General features: G+C 42.6%; 1 protein-coding gene across 1 annotated transcript in view; it reads left to right on the plus strand.

Moving 5' to 3' along the window:
• The window catches only part of LOC124605251 (mediator of RNA polymerase II transcription subunit 1-like), a 206,499-nt gene that overhangs the window by 72,392 nt on the left and 115,810 nt on the right, over positions 1 to 18,297 (plus strand). Inside the window, exons 7-8 of the mRNA XM_047136808.1 lie at positions 5,709 to 5,934; positions 6,083 to 6,263. Of these exons, the coding sequence (XP_046992764.1) occupies positions 5,709 to 5,934; positions 6,083 to 6,263 (407 nt within the window). The remainder of the gene's footprint in view (positions 1 to 5,708; positions 5,935 to 6,082; positions 6,264 to 18,297) is intronic.

Raw genomic sequence — 18,297 nt, forward strand, 5'->3', positions numbered from 1 at the left:
CAAGGATTTCTACTAGCCCTCATCTTTTTACCTACTTGATCCTCTGCTGCCTTCACTACTTCATCCCTCAAAGCTACCCATTCTTCTTCTACTGTATTTCTTCCCCCCATTCCTGTCAATTGTTCCCTTATGCTCTCCCTGAAACTCTCTACAACTTCTGGTTCTATCAGTTTCTCCAGGTCCCATCTCCTTAAATTCTCATCTTTTTGCAGTTTCTTCAGTTTCAATCTGCAGTTCATAACCAATGATTGTGGTCAGAATCCACATCTGCCCCTGGAAATGTCTTACAATTTAAAACCTGGTTCGTAAATCTCTGTCTTACCATTATATAATCTATCTGATACCTTCTAGTATCTCCAGTATTCTTCCGGTTATACAACCTCCTTTTATGATTCTTGAACCAAGTGTTAGCTATGATTAAGTTATGCTCTGTGCAAAATTCTACAAGGCGGCTTCCTCTTTCATTTCTTCCCCCCAATCCATATTCACTTACTATGTTTCCTTCTCTCCCTTTTCCTACTGACCAATTCCAATCACCCATGACTATTAAATTTTCGTCTCCCTTCACTACCTGAATAATTTCTTTTATCTCGTCATACATTTCATCAATTTCATCATCATCTGCAGAGCTAGTTGGCATATAAACTTGTACTACTGTAGTAGGCATGGGCTTCGTGTCTATCTTGGCCACAATAATGCGTTCACTATGCTGTTTGTAGTAGCTAACCCGCACTCCTATTTTTTTATTCATTATTAAACCTACTCCTGCATTACCCCTATTTGATTTTGTATTTATAACCCTGTAATAACCGACCAAAAGTCTTGTTCCTCCTGCCACCGAACTTCACTAATTCCCACTATATCTAACTTTAACCTATCCATTTCCCTTTTTAGATTTTCTAATCTACCTGCCCGATTAAGGGATCTGACATTCCACGCTCCGATCCGTAGAACGCCAGTTTTCTTTCTTCTGATAACGACGTCCTCTTGAGTAGTCCCCGCCCGAAGATCTGAATGGGGGACTATTTTACCTCCGGAATATTTTACCCAAGAGGACGCCATCATCATTTAACCATAGAGTAAAGCTGCATGCCAATAAATGAGTACAATAAATGAGTACATCATTCAAAATCAAATGCAAATGTTTGATGCATGAAATACCAGTAGACAATACAATATTCCTTCCCAGACACGCAATAAACATAAAATTTTGCATTAAGTAATGTAAGTGCATTTTATATAGAATAGACTTGCACTATATAATAATAACTGGAAAGAAATAATTACATATGATACTGAAACAATGGTAAATCCTGGATGGAATAATGACAAATTATGAAAAGGATAAGTTGCTGCTCAACATGTAGTGGTGATGTTCAGTTGCAGATAGACACAACAAAAAGACTGCTAAACAGGTAAGGTATCAGCCAGAAGGCCTTCTTCTAGAGTAGAGAAAACACACACACACACACACACACACACACACACACACACACACACACAGAGGTGCACGCGTGACTGAGTGTGTCTGGTCACTGAGGCTGGCATCACAGCTACCAGAGATGTGGTGGTGTGCGCGTGCATGCAATTGTGTGTGTGTGTGTGTGTGTGTGTGTGTGTGTGTGTGCGTGTGTGTGTGTGTGTGTGTGTGTGTGTGTTCTACATCAGAAGAAGGCCTTTTGGCCAAAAGCTTACCTTTTTAGTAGTCATTTTGTTGTGCCTATCTGCAACTCAACTTCTCCACTTTTGATGACATAGTGTAAATGATGGTTTAAAGTTTTACTTTTTTAAGTCATACATGAGAAATGAACCTGGAATGAAACTCTTGTCAGCATCTGCATGTACTATGATTCAAGGCTGACTAATACTTTGTTTTTTTTACAGTACTCCTCACAGTCTGTCACAATGCCATTTGATGTATGTGAATTCATGTTTCATCTAAACAGACCACTGGCCATTATAATACTGGTGCTTTTTTTAATCTCATGAAGTGTAGCCTCTCCTTAGCTAAGTTATCTCACTCACACATGATGAATCATTTATTCTGGCATCTTTAAAAATCACATTAAATAAGCAGAATAATTATACTTAGGGTTTCGATGCTAACTTTGAAGTCCAGTCACATCTGATAAAAGCTGTGAAGTTTTCTCAAAGCTGTTAAATGCCTGTACTGTTTGTGGTGTTGCATAATTAGGTGCCTAATACATTTGTTCACATAAGTAATCAGTGGAATGTTTCTGGTGCGCATTTTGCTGCTTCTTTGGGTCAGTCAAAGCCTTCTCTCTCTCTCTCTCTCTCTCTCTCTCTCTCTCTCTCTCTCTCTCGCGCGCGCGCCCACACACACACACACACACCACAAAAAAAGCAAGCACAGCTCAGGCAGACAAGACTGCCACCTCTGGCATGTTGGACCAGAATGCCAATTATTTAATTCACTTTATCTGCATTTACTGTAATGTTTATTCTTTATGAAAAATATGGAAGTGACAGACACAGTTCATTGGAGGTTGAAATATGCTACTGGAAAAATGAAAAGAAGAACCCTGAATTCATCGGCTCACTGGAGGGAAATTTTATTGACACACTCTTGAGAACGTGTACCTCAATCAGTCCAACCAACAGAGCCATATGCATCTGATTGCAGGCGACAGGGCATGTGGAATGTCAGCACTAGTATACTGTATGCCACCTTTTGCAGCAGTGCAGGCTGCAGCTCTCCTGTGGAGATGATCATAAAAGGTGATGAATGTAGTCTCACAGAATGGCCTGCTGTGCGATTTTCACCTGTTGCCTCAATTGGGCCAGATTTCCTGCCGGTCTTGCAGACAGCGCAAGATGACATTTCATCCAGTCCCAGACTTCCTCAATATGGGGATCAGAGAGCAAGTTGGGTGTCAATAGGATCCGTGTGAACATTCAGCGTCATGTTGGAAAAACACATTACCTAATCGGTGGGCTTACGATATCACGATGGGTTGACTAATGTTTTGGATGTACCTTGCACTTTCCAGTATCCCCTCTACGATCACCAGAGGAGAAGGCCGTTGTTAGATATGGCTCGCCGAACCACAGCGCCGAGTGTTGGCCCTGTGTGCCTCTGTCGTATACATTCCAGATGTTGGCACTACACACACACACACACACACACACACACACACATGACCATCTTTGGCACTAAAGGCAGGAGTGACTCTCCTCACTGGAGACAACAAGTCTCCACTCATCCTTCCACAAGTGCCTATCATGAAACCACAGGAGTCGGGCTGCAAGATGTCAAGCACAAGTGGAAGATGCTCCAACAGCATGCAGAATCATAGCTATGCTTCACAGAGACCATCGTGGGTAATCCTCGCTGATACCCCAGAGCGACGGTGTGCGTAATTTGTTGTGAAATCGCGGTGCAGTCCAGTACAGCACTTCATAAGATGCGAATGTCTTGGCACTCATCTGCGTGCCACCTCTGTTCGGTCCCAGGCTGACGAGCATGTGCACCTTCTACTGATCAGTGGTGACAACATTGATGGACTGAGGAAACCTCATGTCCCACTTGTAGTGCAGTTTTGTGGTATGACAACCCAGCGTCCCGCAGACGCGCTATCCAGGGTGTTACAAAGGTATGGCCAAACTTTCAGGAAACATTCCTCACACACAGAGAAAGAAAATATGTTATGTGGACTTGTGTCCGGAAATGCTTACTTTCCATGTTAGAGCTCATTTTATTACTTCTCTTCAAATCACATTAATCATGGAATGGAAACACACAGCAACAGAATGTACCAGCGTGACTTCAAACACTTTGCTACAGGAAATGTTCAAAATGTCCTACGTTAGCGCGGATACATGCATCCACCCTCTGTCGCATTGAATCGCGCTGATGCAGCCCTGGAGAATGGCGTATTGTATCACAGCTGTCCACAGTACGAGAACGAAGAATCTCTACATTTGGTACCGGGGTTGCGTAGACAAGAGCTTTCAAATGCCCCCATAAATGAAAGTCAAGAGGGTTGAGGTCAGGAGAGCGTGGAGGCCATGGAATTGGTCCTCCTCTACCAATCCATCGGTCACCGAATCTGTTGTTGACAAGCGTACGAACACTTCGACTGAAATGTGCAGGAGCTCCAACGCGCATGAACCACATGTTGTGTCGTACTTGTAAAGGCACATGATCTAGCAGCACAGGTCGAGTATCCCGTATGAAATCATGATAGCGTGCTCCATTGAGCGTAGGTGGAAGAACATGGGGCCCAATCAAGACATCATCAACAATGCCTGCCCAAACGTTCACAGAAAATCTGTGTTGATGACGTGATTGCACAATTGCGTGCGGATTCTCGTCAGCCCACACATGTTGATTGTGAAAATTTACAATTTTATCACGTTGGAATGAAGCCTTATCCGTAAAGAGAACATTTTCACTGAAATGAGGATTGACACATTGTTGGATGAACCATTTGCAGAAGTGTACCTGTGGAGGCCAATCAGCTGCTGATAGTGCCTGCACACGCTGTACACGGCACGGTACGGAAAGGAAACAACTGGTTCTCCCGTAGCACTCTCCATACAGTGACGTGGTCAACGTTACCTTGTACAGCAGCAACTTCTCTGATGCTGACATTAGGGTTATCGTCAACTGCACCAAGAATTACCTCGTCCATTGCAGGTGTCCTCGTCATTCTAGGTCTTCCCCAGTCGCGAGTCATAGGCTGGAATGTTCCGTGCTCCCTAAGACACTGATCAATTGCAATGAACGTCTTCCTGTCGGGACACTTTCGTTCTGGAAATCTGTCTCGATACAAACGTACCGCGCCACAGCTATTGTCCCGTGCTAATCCATACATCAAATGGGCATCTGCCAACTCCGCATTTGTAAACATTGCACTGACTGCAAAACCACGTTCATGATGAATACTAACCTGTTGATACTATGTACTGATGTGCATGATGCTAGTACTGTAGAGCAATGAGTCGCATGTCAACACAAGCACCGAAGTCAACATTACCTTCCTTCAATTGGGCCAACTGGCGGTGAATCGAGGAAGTACAGTACATACTGACGAAACTAAAATGAGCTCTAACATGGAAATTAAGTGTTTCCGGACACATGTCCACATAACATCTTTTCTTTATTTGTGTGTGAGGAATGTTTCCTGAAAGTTTGGCCGTACCGTTTTGTAACACCCTGTATACACCCTCGCTCAAACTCTGTCAGTTGCACAAATGGCTCACGTCTGTGCTGTCTCAGCACACTAATGATGTTGCAGACACGGACGGAGCTTCGTGCTCTGTGAAAATTTGGCTTTTACTGGCTACGGAGGTGAACAACTGGTGCAAAGCTTGTATCATTCCGCAGCTGATAACACAGTCCCTGGTTTCTCTGCAGCACTGCGCGTGTGACTGTCACATTAACTGCCCTCTCTTAGTGTTCCGTGTAATTATGGCGTGCCATAGCCATTTGTGTCATGGTGTCTTTTTCTCATTTTCCAGTTGTGTATTAGTCAAAGTGAAGGCATGCAGCACTACATGCTGTACCACTTACTGCTGGGGATGGGAGTGGCAAAAGCCAGAGATTTTATCACCATTTGGAAACCAAACTAGTTTTATGTACTTGTGTAATAATAAATGATAGTCACAACATTATATATGTGAGATAGTGTTTGGTGGTGCAGAACTTATAAAATGGAAAATGTTGTATTAATATCCTGTTGCAGTACACCACAGTATGCGCCATTGACAGCTGCCAACAGTGCTCTTCTGCCAGCAGTGTTCTCCTTGAGGCTTGCTAAACCTATGCCTGTGTGTGTTTCATTGGTGCGAAGAATTCAGCAAATTACTGAGGTTGAGTTTGGTGATATTACTTGTCCTCAACCTCTGCTTGATCTCATAGTGCAGACAGCATCTGAAGGACACATTGACAGCAGTCGTGGTCTTATCGTGGTGAGTGTTCATTTTTGTAGTTCAGTCTTATGTATTATCTGGTCAACAAATCCAGTGTGTCTTGTGCTGCATAAAATAATTCAGACTATTGTTGTATTTACCAGTTTTAATAATATATTTTCCACTGAAATAATTATGATTTTTACAGCACTTACCAGATCAGCAGCATTGCTATTATATGACTGAGACTCGAGGTACAGAAGGTATTATTGTGTCAAGCATACCATTTACACATCCAGGGCATGTCCCACAGATTCTTGGTTTTCTGCGTCAGCAGGCGCTTTTCAATGTCTTAGTTTCCAGTTGTGTACGTCGACCAGTAAAGCAAGGTAAGTCCTGTGACAGTCCCAGTTCCTAATGCTCTAATTGATAATATAGCAGTGTTGTGTATAACATTTCTCTTACTACTTGTATTAATGGAGTTGATTATAGTTAAGCTTCATCTGCTGCAGTCGCGGTCCTGAGAACAATTAAGGTCACTGTAACACAACTACTGGAGAGTTGCTTAAGATTAATCTTGGTATTGATTTTATTCAATTTTATTATACCTTCAAAACAAAATAAAAGTATTATTACAAAGGCAAACAATACTTACAATACAAAAGGAGCAGCTGCATGCTCAGGTGCTGCTCAAAAACTAAAACCAGACTGACCCCCTATGCCAACATGGCAGTCACTATTTATAATTTCTTAACAATCCCGAACAATCCTCGGCATTGTTTGAATTCATTTTTTCATTAATTAACAATTAAAATTTACATGTAAATACAGAAAATCCGTATATAAATGTATGTCTGCTCAGAACAGTAAATACACTACGATATTATTACATGTCTGTTATTTTATTCAAGAATAAACTCTCAAATAAGGAATTATAATAATACATTTATGTTTTCTATTAATTACTGGAGACTCCCTTCACGGGAATTATTCCCTTCATTTACAGAGCTTCTACACTTTGAACTGAAATAGATTAAACAGTTGTTTTCTCAGTTATAAGTTTTTTTTAGATGAGTTACATATTTTGTTTACATGTGCAATCCTGAACTAGACTGGGAAATGTTCATTTTAAATAGGCCTTAATGGGCTGTTATGTTTCATGTGCCAAATACAACTTAAGAGTGAAAAGATTGGGACTTACATATTATGATCTGGAATGGTATCGTACTTGCTTATTACCAGTAGGAATGCCCTGCCAATCTTTTATTGTAAATTTCTGATACAAACATAAAAAAGAACCTCAGCCATTTTTTCATTTATTGATGGGATGTCTCTTGCTTATAATTTACATTTTTAATTCAGAAATCGTCAAATCTATGATTTATTTGTATTTTGAAGCTTATGTTGTAAACAATGTATATGTCCAGCCGTAGAAAAAATTCTGTATGTTCTTTTTCTTTAGTATCACTTCCACTCTGTGTATTAATTGCTTTCAGATATCCAAATTTCTGTTATCAGCTCTTGTCAGGATATGACTTGTATGATTTTATCTGAGTAATTCTATTCGCTCTTGTTAGAGCAGCATTTGCATTGCAGATAACAGTAAATGGGACTTACCTCCTCCAACTGTCTTGTTTGTAGGGGGAGTGGTCTGACCTCAGTGCCTTTTGTTGTGGCTGTACAGTGAATTCTCGAGCTTTATTTTTCTGGGAGGTGAGGTTGGTCACATGCTACCCTCCTCCAGTTTCTGCATCCGAGCTTCCGTAGGTCTTCTTCCAGTCCATCCAGCCATCTTGCTCGAGGTCGGCCTTGCCCTCTTTGTCCTCCTGGATTACCAAAGGGAATCTTCTTTATCACCTCAGACTCCTCCATTCTTGCCACATGACCTGCCCATTTTACCATTTCTGATCCTATGATTTTTATTACAGGAGCATTGGCATATATAGTGTACAATGCTACATTGTACATTTTCCTCCATTGTTCTCGGTCATACGCGGGATAAGTTATTCTCCTCAAAACTTTCCTCTCGGATCCTTTGAGCAGCTTTGCATCGGTTTCCATCAAGGGCGATGTTTCCGAAGCATTAGTGAGAACTGGTCTAACAAGGGTTTTATAAATAGTGAATTTTGTTGGGCGGCTGAAGAGTCTTGGCCAGAATAAATTACTGAAGGTGAAATATGCCTTATTTACTGACATCAGCCTAATCTTAATTTCAGTTGAGATGTCATTAAAGCAAGTGACTGTGGAACCAAGATACTTGAACCGAGCGAGGTGGCGCAGTGGTTAGCACACTGGACTCGCATTCGGGAGGACGACGGTTCAATCCCGTCTCCAGCCATCCTGATTTAGGTTTTCCGTGATTTCCCTAAATTGTTTCAGGCAAATGCTGGGATGGTTCCTTTGAAAGGGCACGGCTGATTTCTTTCCCCATCCTTCCCTAACCCGAGCTTGCGCTCCGTCTCTAATGGCCTCGTTGTCGACGGGACGTTAAACACTAACATCCTCCTCCTCCAAGATACTTGAAGCTATCAACTCTGTCAAATGTGTATCCATTCACACTAAAAGTTGATGGCATATTGGGTTGATATGCTTTCCCATAGGCCATGTATTTAGCTTATCTTCATTTATCATAAGACCCATCTTCTTACTTGCGTGACTTAAGGCTGTAAAAGCTTCTTTCAGTGTTAGTACTGTCCATGCTATGATGTATACGTTCTCTGCACTGACTTGCAGAAGATGGTGCCCCTGGTCTGTAGGCCTGCGTCTCTGATCACCTTCTCGAGTGCTACATTAAATAATAAGCATGCTAATGCATCTCCTTGATGTAGTCCATTTTTTTTACTTCCAGGCAGTCTGCGTAATTTCCTCGAACTTGAATGCAGCTTCTTACGACAGACATAATCATTTTAATCATTCTCATGAGTTTTCCACACATCCACATCTCCTGTAAGACATGAAACAACTGGTTTCTATTGACACTGTCATATGCACTGTCAATAAAGAAGTGATGTGTTCCAATTCTATAAGCAGTTTTCTCCGAAATCTGGAACAGGTTGAAAATATTGTCTATTGTTGACCTTTATCGTAGAAATCTGCTTTGGCCCCTAAAATCTCACTGCTATCAATTACAGGTTTCAACCAGCTTTCTGTATCTAGTATTATGTGAGCTCCACTGCTTTTCATGAGCGCTTCAAACTCGTGCACTTTTTTGTGAAGGCTTTCACAGTTTACCATTTGGATTTTATACTCTCACCTGTGGGAGGCATTTCTTTTGATCTTACACTAATACTTCTGGGTTTCCTACAGCTATTGTTATCTGGATTAGGATGGAGAGTTGCCTAATCTAAGAAACTCTTATGTGCTTCCTACACCCAGTTAGCTACCTGAGTAACAGCCTGATGTTTAGTGCACACCAGACCTATTTAGGGGGACCCAACAGGTTCTCAGCTGTATGGCGCAAGTCTAGGAAGCTGCAGCCTAGCTTGTCACAGAACCTTTCAAGTCCCTGGTTCAGTCCTTCCATTCAGTTCAGAACTAAAGAACTACAATCGGCTCTGGGGACAATGCTGCAAATTGTGAGCTTCGTTGAAACCCCATGCACAAGGTTGGTCTTCTCAAACTTCTCTGCAAGTCCCTGGAATGGCCCAAGAATGACCTTGGAGTCCAGACAACAGGCATAATTTGTTCCAAAATCTGCAATTGGTTGCACCCTGTTCTCTCAATGGCTGCCGGGATAGCCTCCTCATATGCTGAATGAGTCCCCAGGCATACACAAAGAGTGCATCTGGTGCCCTTTTCTGTCCCTTTCTGCCATTTCCCTAAGGGGTACCATCATCCCCTGTACGTTTGAACTGCCACCAATGAGACCCTACCCTTTTGCATTTGCCCCCCCCCCCCCCCTCCCCCCACCCCCAGACAAAACTGGTTTCTCCAAAAACAGGTGAAGTGAATCCCACTGGCTATGTGACCAGACAGTGCATATTATCCTTTATATTATGTACCTGTGAAATTTTTGTCGGTTTGTGTCGGGAGGGGGATACATACACATTTTTATCATATTTCATTATGATTTTTTTTTTCCATAATTTATGACAGTAGTCAGTCAGCCACATTTATCTGAAATGCAGCTTTAAATACTTCTGTGCTGTTACTGCTGCTATATTGTTTAGTCCTAGGCGAAATGTGAACCATGGGAAAATAAAGATAATTGTGCACCACATAGCGGAGACATTGATCTGTAGACAGATCGATAAAGAAGTTATGGACCTGGTAGTGCAGCTGTTTGGTCACATCCTCCTTCAGAGGGAACAAACACAGCTACATTGTCCCATTGCCCATAAGGTGAAGGAAATGGTTGATGTTCAGGACATAGGAAATGGATTGGTCAACTATGGCAGAATGACAGCCCCAATGATGCAGCCACTGTTGATAGGCTTTTGTATTGTAGGAAGCATATAGAAGAATCTCCCCCTATGAACTGCACCAATGTGGGGTGGATCGAGTGCTCCAACAATAGGGACACCCATACTATAGGTGAAACCACAACACAGCAGTGGAGAGGCCGGACAAATATGTTCCTGAAGAGGGGCAACAACCTTTTTAGTAGTTGGAGGGCCACTGTATGGATGATTGACTGATCTGGTCTTGTAGCTTTAGCCAACATGAATTTGCTGTGTTGGTACTGTCAACAGCTGAAAGCAAGGGGAAACTACATCCATTATTTTTTCCTGAGGGTATGCAACTCTTCTTTACGGATGAACAATGGTGGCACATCCTTTTAGGTAAAATATTCTGGAGGTGAAATAGTCCCCCATTCAGATCTCCAGGTGGGAATGTCATCAGAAAAAATGAAACTGACATTCTAAGGATTGAAGTGTGGAACATTAGATCCTTTAATCAGGTAGGGATGTTAGAGAATTTTAAAAGGGATATGATAGGTTGAAGTTGGGATATTGTGAGAACTAGTGAAGTGTGGTGGCAGGGGGAACAAGACTTCTGGTCGTATGAGTACTGGGTTATGAATACAACACCAAATGGAAATAAATCAGGAGTAGGTCTAATGATGGGCAAGAAGATAGGAATGCGGGTAAGCTTCTATGATCAGCATAGTGAATGCATTATCGTAGCCGAAATATACATGAAGCCGCTACATTGGTACAAGTTCATATGCTAACTATGATAATGAAGAGATTGAAAGAATGCATAATGAAATAAAACAAATTATACAGTTAGTCAAGGAAGAAAAAATTTTAATTGTAATGGGTCACAGGAATTTGGTAGTAGGAAAAGAAAGAAGAGGAAAAGTTGTAGAACATGAACTTTGAAAAAGGAATGAAAGAGATAGTTGTCTAATACAATTTGGCACAGAGCATAATTTAATCATTGCTAACAAGTGGTTTGAGAATCATTAAGAAGGTTTTATGTATGGAAGAGACCTGGAGGCCCTAGGAGATTTCAGATTGATTACACACTGATCGTCCAGAACATTATGATCTCTGACCTAGTATTGATAGCAGTGTCACTTGGCAAGGAATGACTGCTAGTCACATACACTCATGTTGCACGTAGTATCAACGAGTGTGCTGCCTGTGTGCAGAATGGGGAAGGCGCGCAATCTGTCAAAGTTTGTCTGAGGGCAGATTGTGATGACCTGGAGGCTCGGCATGAGCATTTCGGAAATTGCACAACATGTCAAGTATTCGAGGAGTGCTGTGGTGAGTCTCTTCAACACATGAGGAAACCGAGGTGAAACCCCATCCAGATGTCACGGGGTTTGGCTGCCACCCTTCATTACAGATTTCAAACGTCATAGACTAGGCGGACTGTGGCAGAACTAACATCAGATTTTAATATTGCACAGAGTACAAGTGTGTCTGAACTCACAGTGCACCAAACACTTTTAACAATGGGCCTCTGCATGCGCCAATGTTAACGCATTGACATAAGCAACTACAACTGAGACGGCAATGTGACCATTGCCACTGGACATTGGCACAGTGGCAGAGTATTGCATGGTATGACGAATCCCAGTACCTTCTTCATGGTGCCAATGGGGAGGGCACAGCCCTTGACGTGTGTAGTGCAGGATGAAGACAAGCCATTGGCAGCCCCATTATGATCTGGAAAATATTCACGTGGACATCCATGGGTCCAGTGGAGCTCATGCAAGGCCCCAAAACGGTCAAGGAGTATCTTACACTGGTTTCAGACCACGTGCACCCCTTCATGACAATCATGTTTCTCAATGGCAGTGACATATTTGAACAAGATAATGTACCATATCACAAAGCCAGGAGTGGGGAACACAGTGGCGAGCTCCAATCCGTGTGCTGGCCTCCCAACTTGCCAGATCTGAACCTGATCGAACACATGTGGGATGTTATTGAGTGTGGCATCAAAGCTTGTCCACTCCTCCTCAGAATTTACGGGAATTAGGTTACTTGCATGTGCAGATGTGGTGCCAGCTCCCTCCAGTGACCTACCGAGGCCTCATTGCTTCCACGGCACAATATGTCGCTAATGTTACCTGTGCCAAAGCTGGACATACTGGCTATTAGGTAGGTAGTCATAATGTTCTGGCTGATCAGTGTGTAATGGTAAGGCAGGTATTTTGAAACCAGATTTTAAACTGTAAGACATTTCTGGGGACATATGTGGACTCTGACCATAATTTATTGCTTATCAACTTGAAATTAAAACTTACTGAATTTAAACTGATGAAAGGAGAAAATATGAAAATGTAGCAGGCAAGAAGGCAGAGTTTAGATGTGTACTGATAATGACAGAAAGTGTTAAATGTATAAACAGGAATGACTAGAGGACAGATCCAAGGCTATAAAATCAAACATAACTAGAGGAAAGACAGATACCACCAACAGAAGATTAATGAGACTGTTGGAGAAAAGAGAAGGAACTGTATGAATATCAAGAGTTCAGATGCCAAAAAGAGCAAGCTGAAAGGGGGGGGGGGGGCAATATAAGGAGGGTTTCTAAAAGGGAATTGAATTTGAAGAGAATATTATAGAAAGAGAAGAGGAAGTAGATGGAGATTGGGAGATATGATACTGTGATAAGAATTTGATAGAGCACTGAAAGATCTAATTCAAAAAACAGCTGCTGGAGTATACTGCATTTCCTCAGAATTATTGAGATTCTTGCGAGAGCCAGCCATGACAAAACTGTTCCAATTGGTGTACAAGATATATGAGGCATGTGAAATACCCTCAGATATCAAGAAGACTAATAATTCCAATTCAAAAGAAAGCAGGTGCTGACAGTTTTTGACAATGTTTACTACACTACACTCTTGCGAATTCTCAAGGTGAAAAATAAAATACTTTGAGCAAAAGGTATTTATAACTTGTACAGAAACCAGATTGCAGTTATAAAGAGTCGAGCAACAAGGGAGGGAAGCAGTGATTGAGGAGGGATTGAGACAGTGTTGTAGCCTATTTCTGATGTTATTCAGTATGTACCTTGAGGAAGCAGTAAAGGAGACCAAGAATAAATTTGGAAAGAGAATTAGTTTTAGTTAGTTTCATTTTCTGTTGATCATTTGTAATGCTGTGGAATGAATCTTTTACATATCATCGCAAATTAATTTTTAAGTATGGTTACATGCTGAACATTTATAGAGTTTTTTTTTAACATCTACAGATGTGAGTTAGTAATTCCTAACCACCACCTTTTACCCATTACAGTAATAGAGACTATTCTACAGAACAGAAGGAATTGTCAACGAGAAACTTTTCGTCAGTGTAAATAATCAAAAATTTCGTTGCAGCATTGTGTGCCCCATTTTGTGCTCAAGACAATCTTAATGTGGAGTAATGAATGTCATTTTTCCTTCCGCTATTTTAATTATGTACATCAGTGGTCCTTTAATCTGGAGTGGATTATTTACAACAGACCTCACAAAGAAAAAAATTCAATGCGAAGCAATAATCAGAATGCCCAACTCCTTAAACAGAGGTCTACAAGATGATTATGGATGTGCACTTCTGCAAACCTGATATTCTCAGGGCATTACATTTTACCTGAAACGAAAAGAAAAAAAAAAAAAAAAAAAAAAAACAGTGAGCCTAGTGAATTTCAGGATTTTCATTAACACTCTGGGAATTTTGGATTTTTACCCTAGCATTGAAACTGAATTTTGTTGAGTTTTATAAATCACAAATTTCAAAATACTATGAACAGGAGAGTTGCCACTCGCCATATAGTGAAGATGCTAAGTCACAGATCGGCACAAGAACAAGACTGTTAAACAAAGCTCTTTGTGAAAAAGGCCTTCTTCAGAATTAGACACTCCCCCCACCAACATACACACACATACACAGGCAACTGTCATCCACATGACAACAGTGTCTGCCTTCCAAGGCCAGACTCCGAGTAGGAGTGCATGATGGGGCAGAAGCAAACTGGGTGATGGGGGCAAAGAGGAGCCTGGGGTAAGGAGAGGGAGATATAGCAGAGTAGGGGTGGGGGACAGTAAAATACTGCTTGTGGGCGCATACAGGGCCGAGGTGGGGAGAGGGTGGGGCTGTTACGTTTAGTCTTCATAGTTGGATGGTGGGTGGGCAGAGGGGGATGGGGTGGCAGCGGAAAAGAAAAGAAGTAAAAGGACTGTAGGTTCGTTGGTGAAATAAAAGGCTGTGTAGTCAGGAATGGGAAAAGGGAAGGGCATAGATGGGTAAAGGATAATGACTAAGGAAGGTTGAGGCCAGGACAGTTACAGGAATGTGGGATATATTGTAGGGAGAGTTATCACATCCGCAATTCTGAGAATCTGGTGTTGGTGGGAAGGATCCAGATGGCACAAGCTGTGAAGCAGTCATTGAAATGAAGAACATTGTGTTTCACAGCGTGCTTAGCAGCTGGGTGGTCCAGCTGTTTCTTAGCCACAGTTTGTCAGTGGTCATTCATGTGGACAGACAGCTTGTTGGTTGTGATGCCCATGTAGAATGCAGCACAGTGGTTCAGCTTAGCTTGTAGATTACATGACTAGTTTCACAGGTAACCCTGCCTTTGATGGGATTGGTGGTGCTTGTGACCAGACTGGAGTAGGTGGTGGTGGGAAGATGTATGGGACAGGTCTTACATGTAGGTCTACTACAGCAGAGATTGTGTAGGCACGGACAAGGATATTGTGTGGGTTTGGTGGGCAGCGGAATACCACTGTGGGAGGGGTGGGAAGGATAGTGGGTAAGACATTTTTCATTTCATGACACGACGAGAGATAGTCAAAATGCTGGTCGAGAATGTGATTCAGTTGTTCCATTCCTGAGAGGTACTGAGTCACGAGGGAATGCTGCTCTGCGGCTGGATGTGGTGGGTGACTGGAGAGATAAGACTTGAGAGATCTGTTTTTCTACAAGGTTGGGAGTGTAAATACAGTCTTTGAAGGCCTCGCTGACACCATTGGTATAAGCAAATGGGGTAGAAGGTGTTGAGGTTCTAGAGGAATGTGGATAGGATGTCCTCGCCCTTGATCCAGATCACGAAGATGTCATCATTGAATCTGAACCATGTGAGAGGTTTGCGATTTTGAGTGGTTAGAAAGGATTGCTTTAGAGGGCTCAAGAATAGGTTGGCATTAGATGGTGTCATGTGGATGCCCATAGCCATACCCCGCACTCCTACCTTCTACATGCTTCCTAAAGTCCATAATCCCAACCACCCATGATGCCATATTGTGGCCAGTTACTGTGCTCCCACTGAGAGAATCTCTGCTCTGATAGACCAAAACCTTCAGCCTAGTACCCCACAGCCTACCCTCCTACATAAAAGATACCAACCATTTCCTCCGCCAACTCTCCACCATTCTTGCTTCTTTACTACATGGTGCCCTGCTCCTCACTGTTGATGCCACCTCCCTTTACACTACCGTCCCTAATGCCCATGGCCTTGCTGCTATTGATTACTACCTTTTCCAATGCCAATGCCTAACAGATTACAAACATACATCCTCTTTCCTAGTCACCATGACTGACTGAATTCTCACCCACCATTATTTCTCCTCCGAAAGCATCACCTACAAATTAATCAAGGGTACAGCTATGGGCATCAGCATTGTACCAATCTATTCATGTGCTACCTAGAGGAATCCCTCCTAATCATCCAGAATACCAAACCCCTCAGCTGGTTCACATTCATTGATGACAGCTTTGTGATCTTGATAAAGGGTGAGGACACAGTATCCGCATTCCTTCAGAACATCAACACCTTCTCTTCTCCCCCATTCACTTCATCTGGTCCTCCTCAACCTGACAAGCCACTTCCTCGATGTTGACCTCCACCTCAAAAGTGGCTACATCAGTAACTCTGTCAGTATCAAACTGACTAACCACCAGCAATACCTCCACTGAGACAGCAGCCACCCATTCCATATCAAGAAGTCCCTTCCATACAGCCTACCCACCCTTGGCAGTCGCATCTGTAATGATGAGCAGTCCCTCTCAAAATATGCCAATGGTCTAACTGAGGCCTTCACAGACCATAATTATGCTCCCATCCTTGTACAAAAACAGATCTCCTGTGCCTTATTTACATCTACATCTACATAGGTACTTCAGAAGCCACCTTTCAGTGTGTGGCGTAGGGTACCCTGCACCGTCACTAGTCATTTCATTTCCTATTCCACCAGCAAAAAGAGCGAGGGGAAAAAAGACTGTCTATATGCCTCTGTATGAGCTCTAATTTCTCGTATCTTATCTTGGTTGTCCTTACGTCTAACATATGTTGGCGGCAGTAGAATCGTTCCACTGTCAGCTTCAAATGCATGTTCTTTAAATTTACTGAATTATGTTTCTTGAAAAGAACATCGGTTTCCCTCCAGGGATTTTCATTTGTGTTCCCGAAGCATCACCGTAACACTTAAGTGTTGTTTGAACTGACTGGTAATAAATAAAGCAGCCTGCCTCTGAATTGTTTCGATGTCTTCCTTCAATCTGACCTAGTACGGACCCCAAACACTCTAACAGTATTTAAGAATAGGTCACACCTGCATCCTATATGTGGTCTCCTTTACAGCTGAACCACTCTATCCTAAAATTCTCCCAAAAAACTGAAGTGAACCATTCACATTGCCTGCCACTGTTCACAAATGCTCATTCCAGTTCGTATCACTTTTCAATGTTACGCATAGATATTAGAAAGAATTCACTGTGTCAGGCAGAACATTACAGGTTTGTTCGTCCTACAAATTCTCATTAACTTATCTCTCCATTCACCCACCACCTCTCAAAGTCCCACCATCCTGCCCCAGAGGAGTATTTCCATTGCGACTCAGTACCACCGAAGACTGGAGCAACTGAATCACATTCTTCGCCAGGGTTTCGATGACTTCTTATCATGGTCTGAAATGCGGAATATCCTACCCACTATCCTTCAACCTCTCCTGCAGTGGTATCCCACTGCCCATCGAATCCACACAGTACCCTTGTCCATCCCTACACAACCACTTGCTCATATCCCTGTTACAGACATAGATGCAAGACCTGTCCTGTACATCCTGCCACTACCATTTTCTCCAGTCTGGTCACCAGCATCACTTATTCCATCAAAGACAGGGCTATCTGTGAAACCAGTCATGTGATCTGCAAGCTAAGTTCCAACCACTGTGCTGCATTCTACGTGGGCATGACAACTACAAGATGTCTGCATGCATAGAAACAGCTGGACCACCCTGTTGAGTGTGCTGCCTAACACAAATACTTTATTTCAGTGACTGCTTCACAGCCTGCGCCATCTGGATCCTCCCCACCAACACCAGCTTTTCTGAATTGTGCACGTTGGAACTCTCTCTACAGTATGTCCTACATTCCTGTAAGCATCCTGGCTCCAACCTTCATTAGTCATTGTCCTTTACCCACCTACACCCTTCCTTGTCCCCATTCCAGCATTACGCAGCCCTCTATTCCACCAACGCACCTATAGTCTTTTTACTTCTCCCTTTTCTGCTACCCTCCCTTCTGGCTCTCCATCTAACCTCACAACTAGCCTAGCTGCCCTACCTTGTCCTCACCCTCTCCCCATATGCTCCCACAACAGCACTTTATCATCTCCTACCCCTACCCTGCTTTCTTCCTTCCCGCCCCTGTCCCAGCCTCCTCTTTACACCCATGATCCAGTTTGCTTCTCTCCCATCACGTGCTGCTGCTCGCAGTCTGGCCTCGGCAGCCAGAGAGTGTGGTCGTGTGTGTGAGAGTTGTGTTTGCGTGTGTACCTGTGTGTGTGTGTGTGTGTGTGTGTGTGTGTGTGTGTGTGTGTGTGGTCTTAACTCTGAAATTCTGATGAGGTCTGTTCAGCTGAAAGCTTTGTTAGACAGTCCTTTTGTTTGCCTATTTGCGACTTGGCATCTTCCATCATGGAATTTACATTGTTAAATTTTAAAACACTTAATATTTCAGAGTTTGTTAACTGTAT

This window comes from Schistocerca americana, chromosome 3, assembly GCF_021461395.2.
Source record: "Schistocerca americana isolate TAMUIC-IGC-003095 chromosome 3, iqSchAmer2.1, whole genome shotgun sequence".
Taxonomy (NCBI): Eukaryota; Metazoa; Arthropoda; class Insecta; order Orthoptera; family Acrididae; genus Schistocerca; species Schistocerca americana.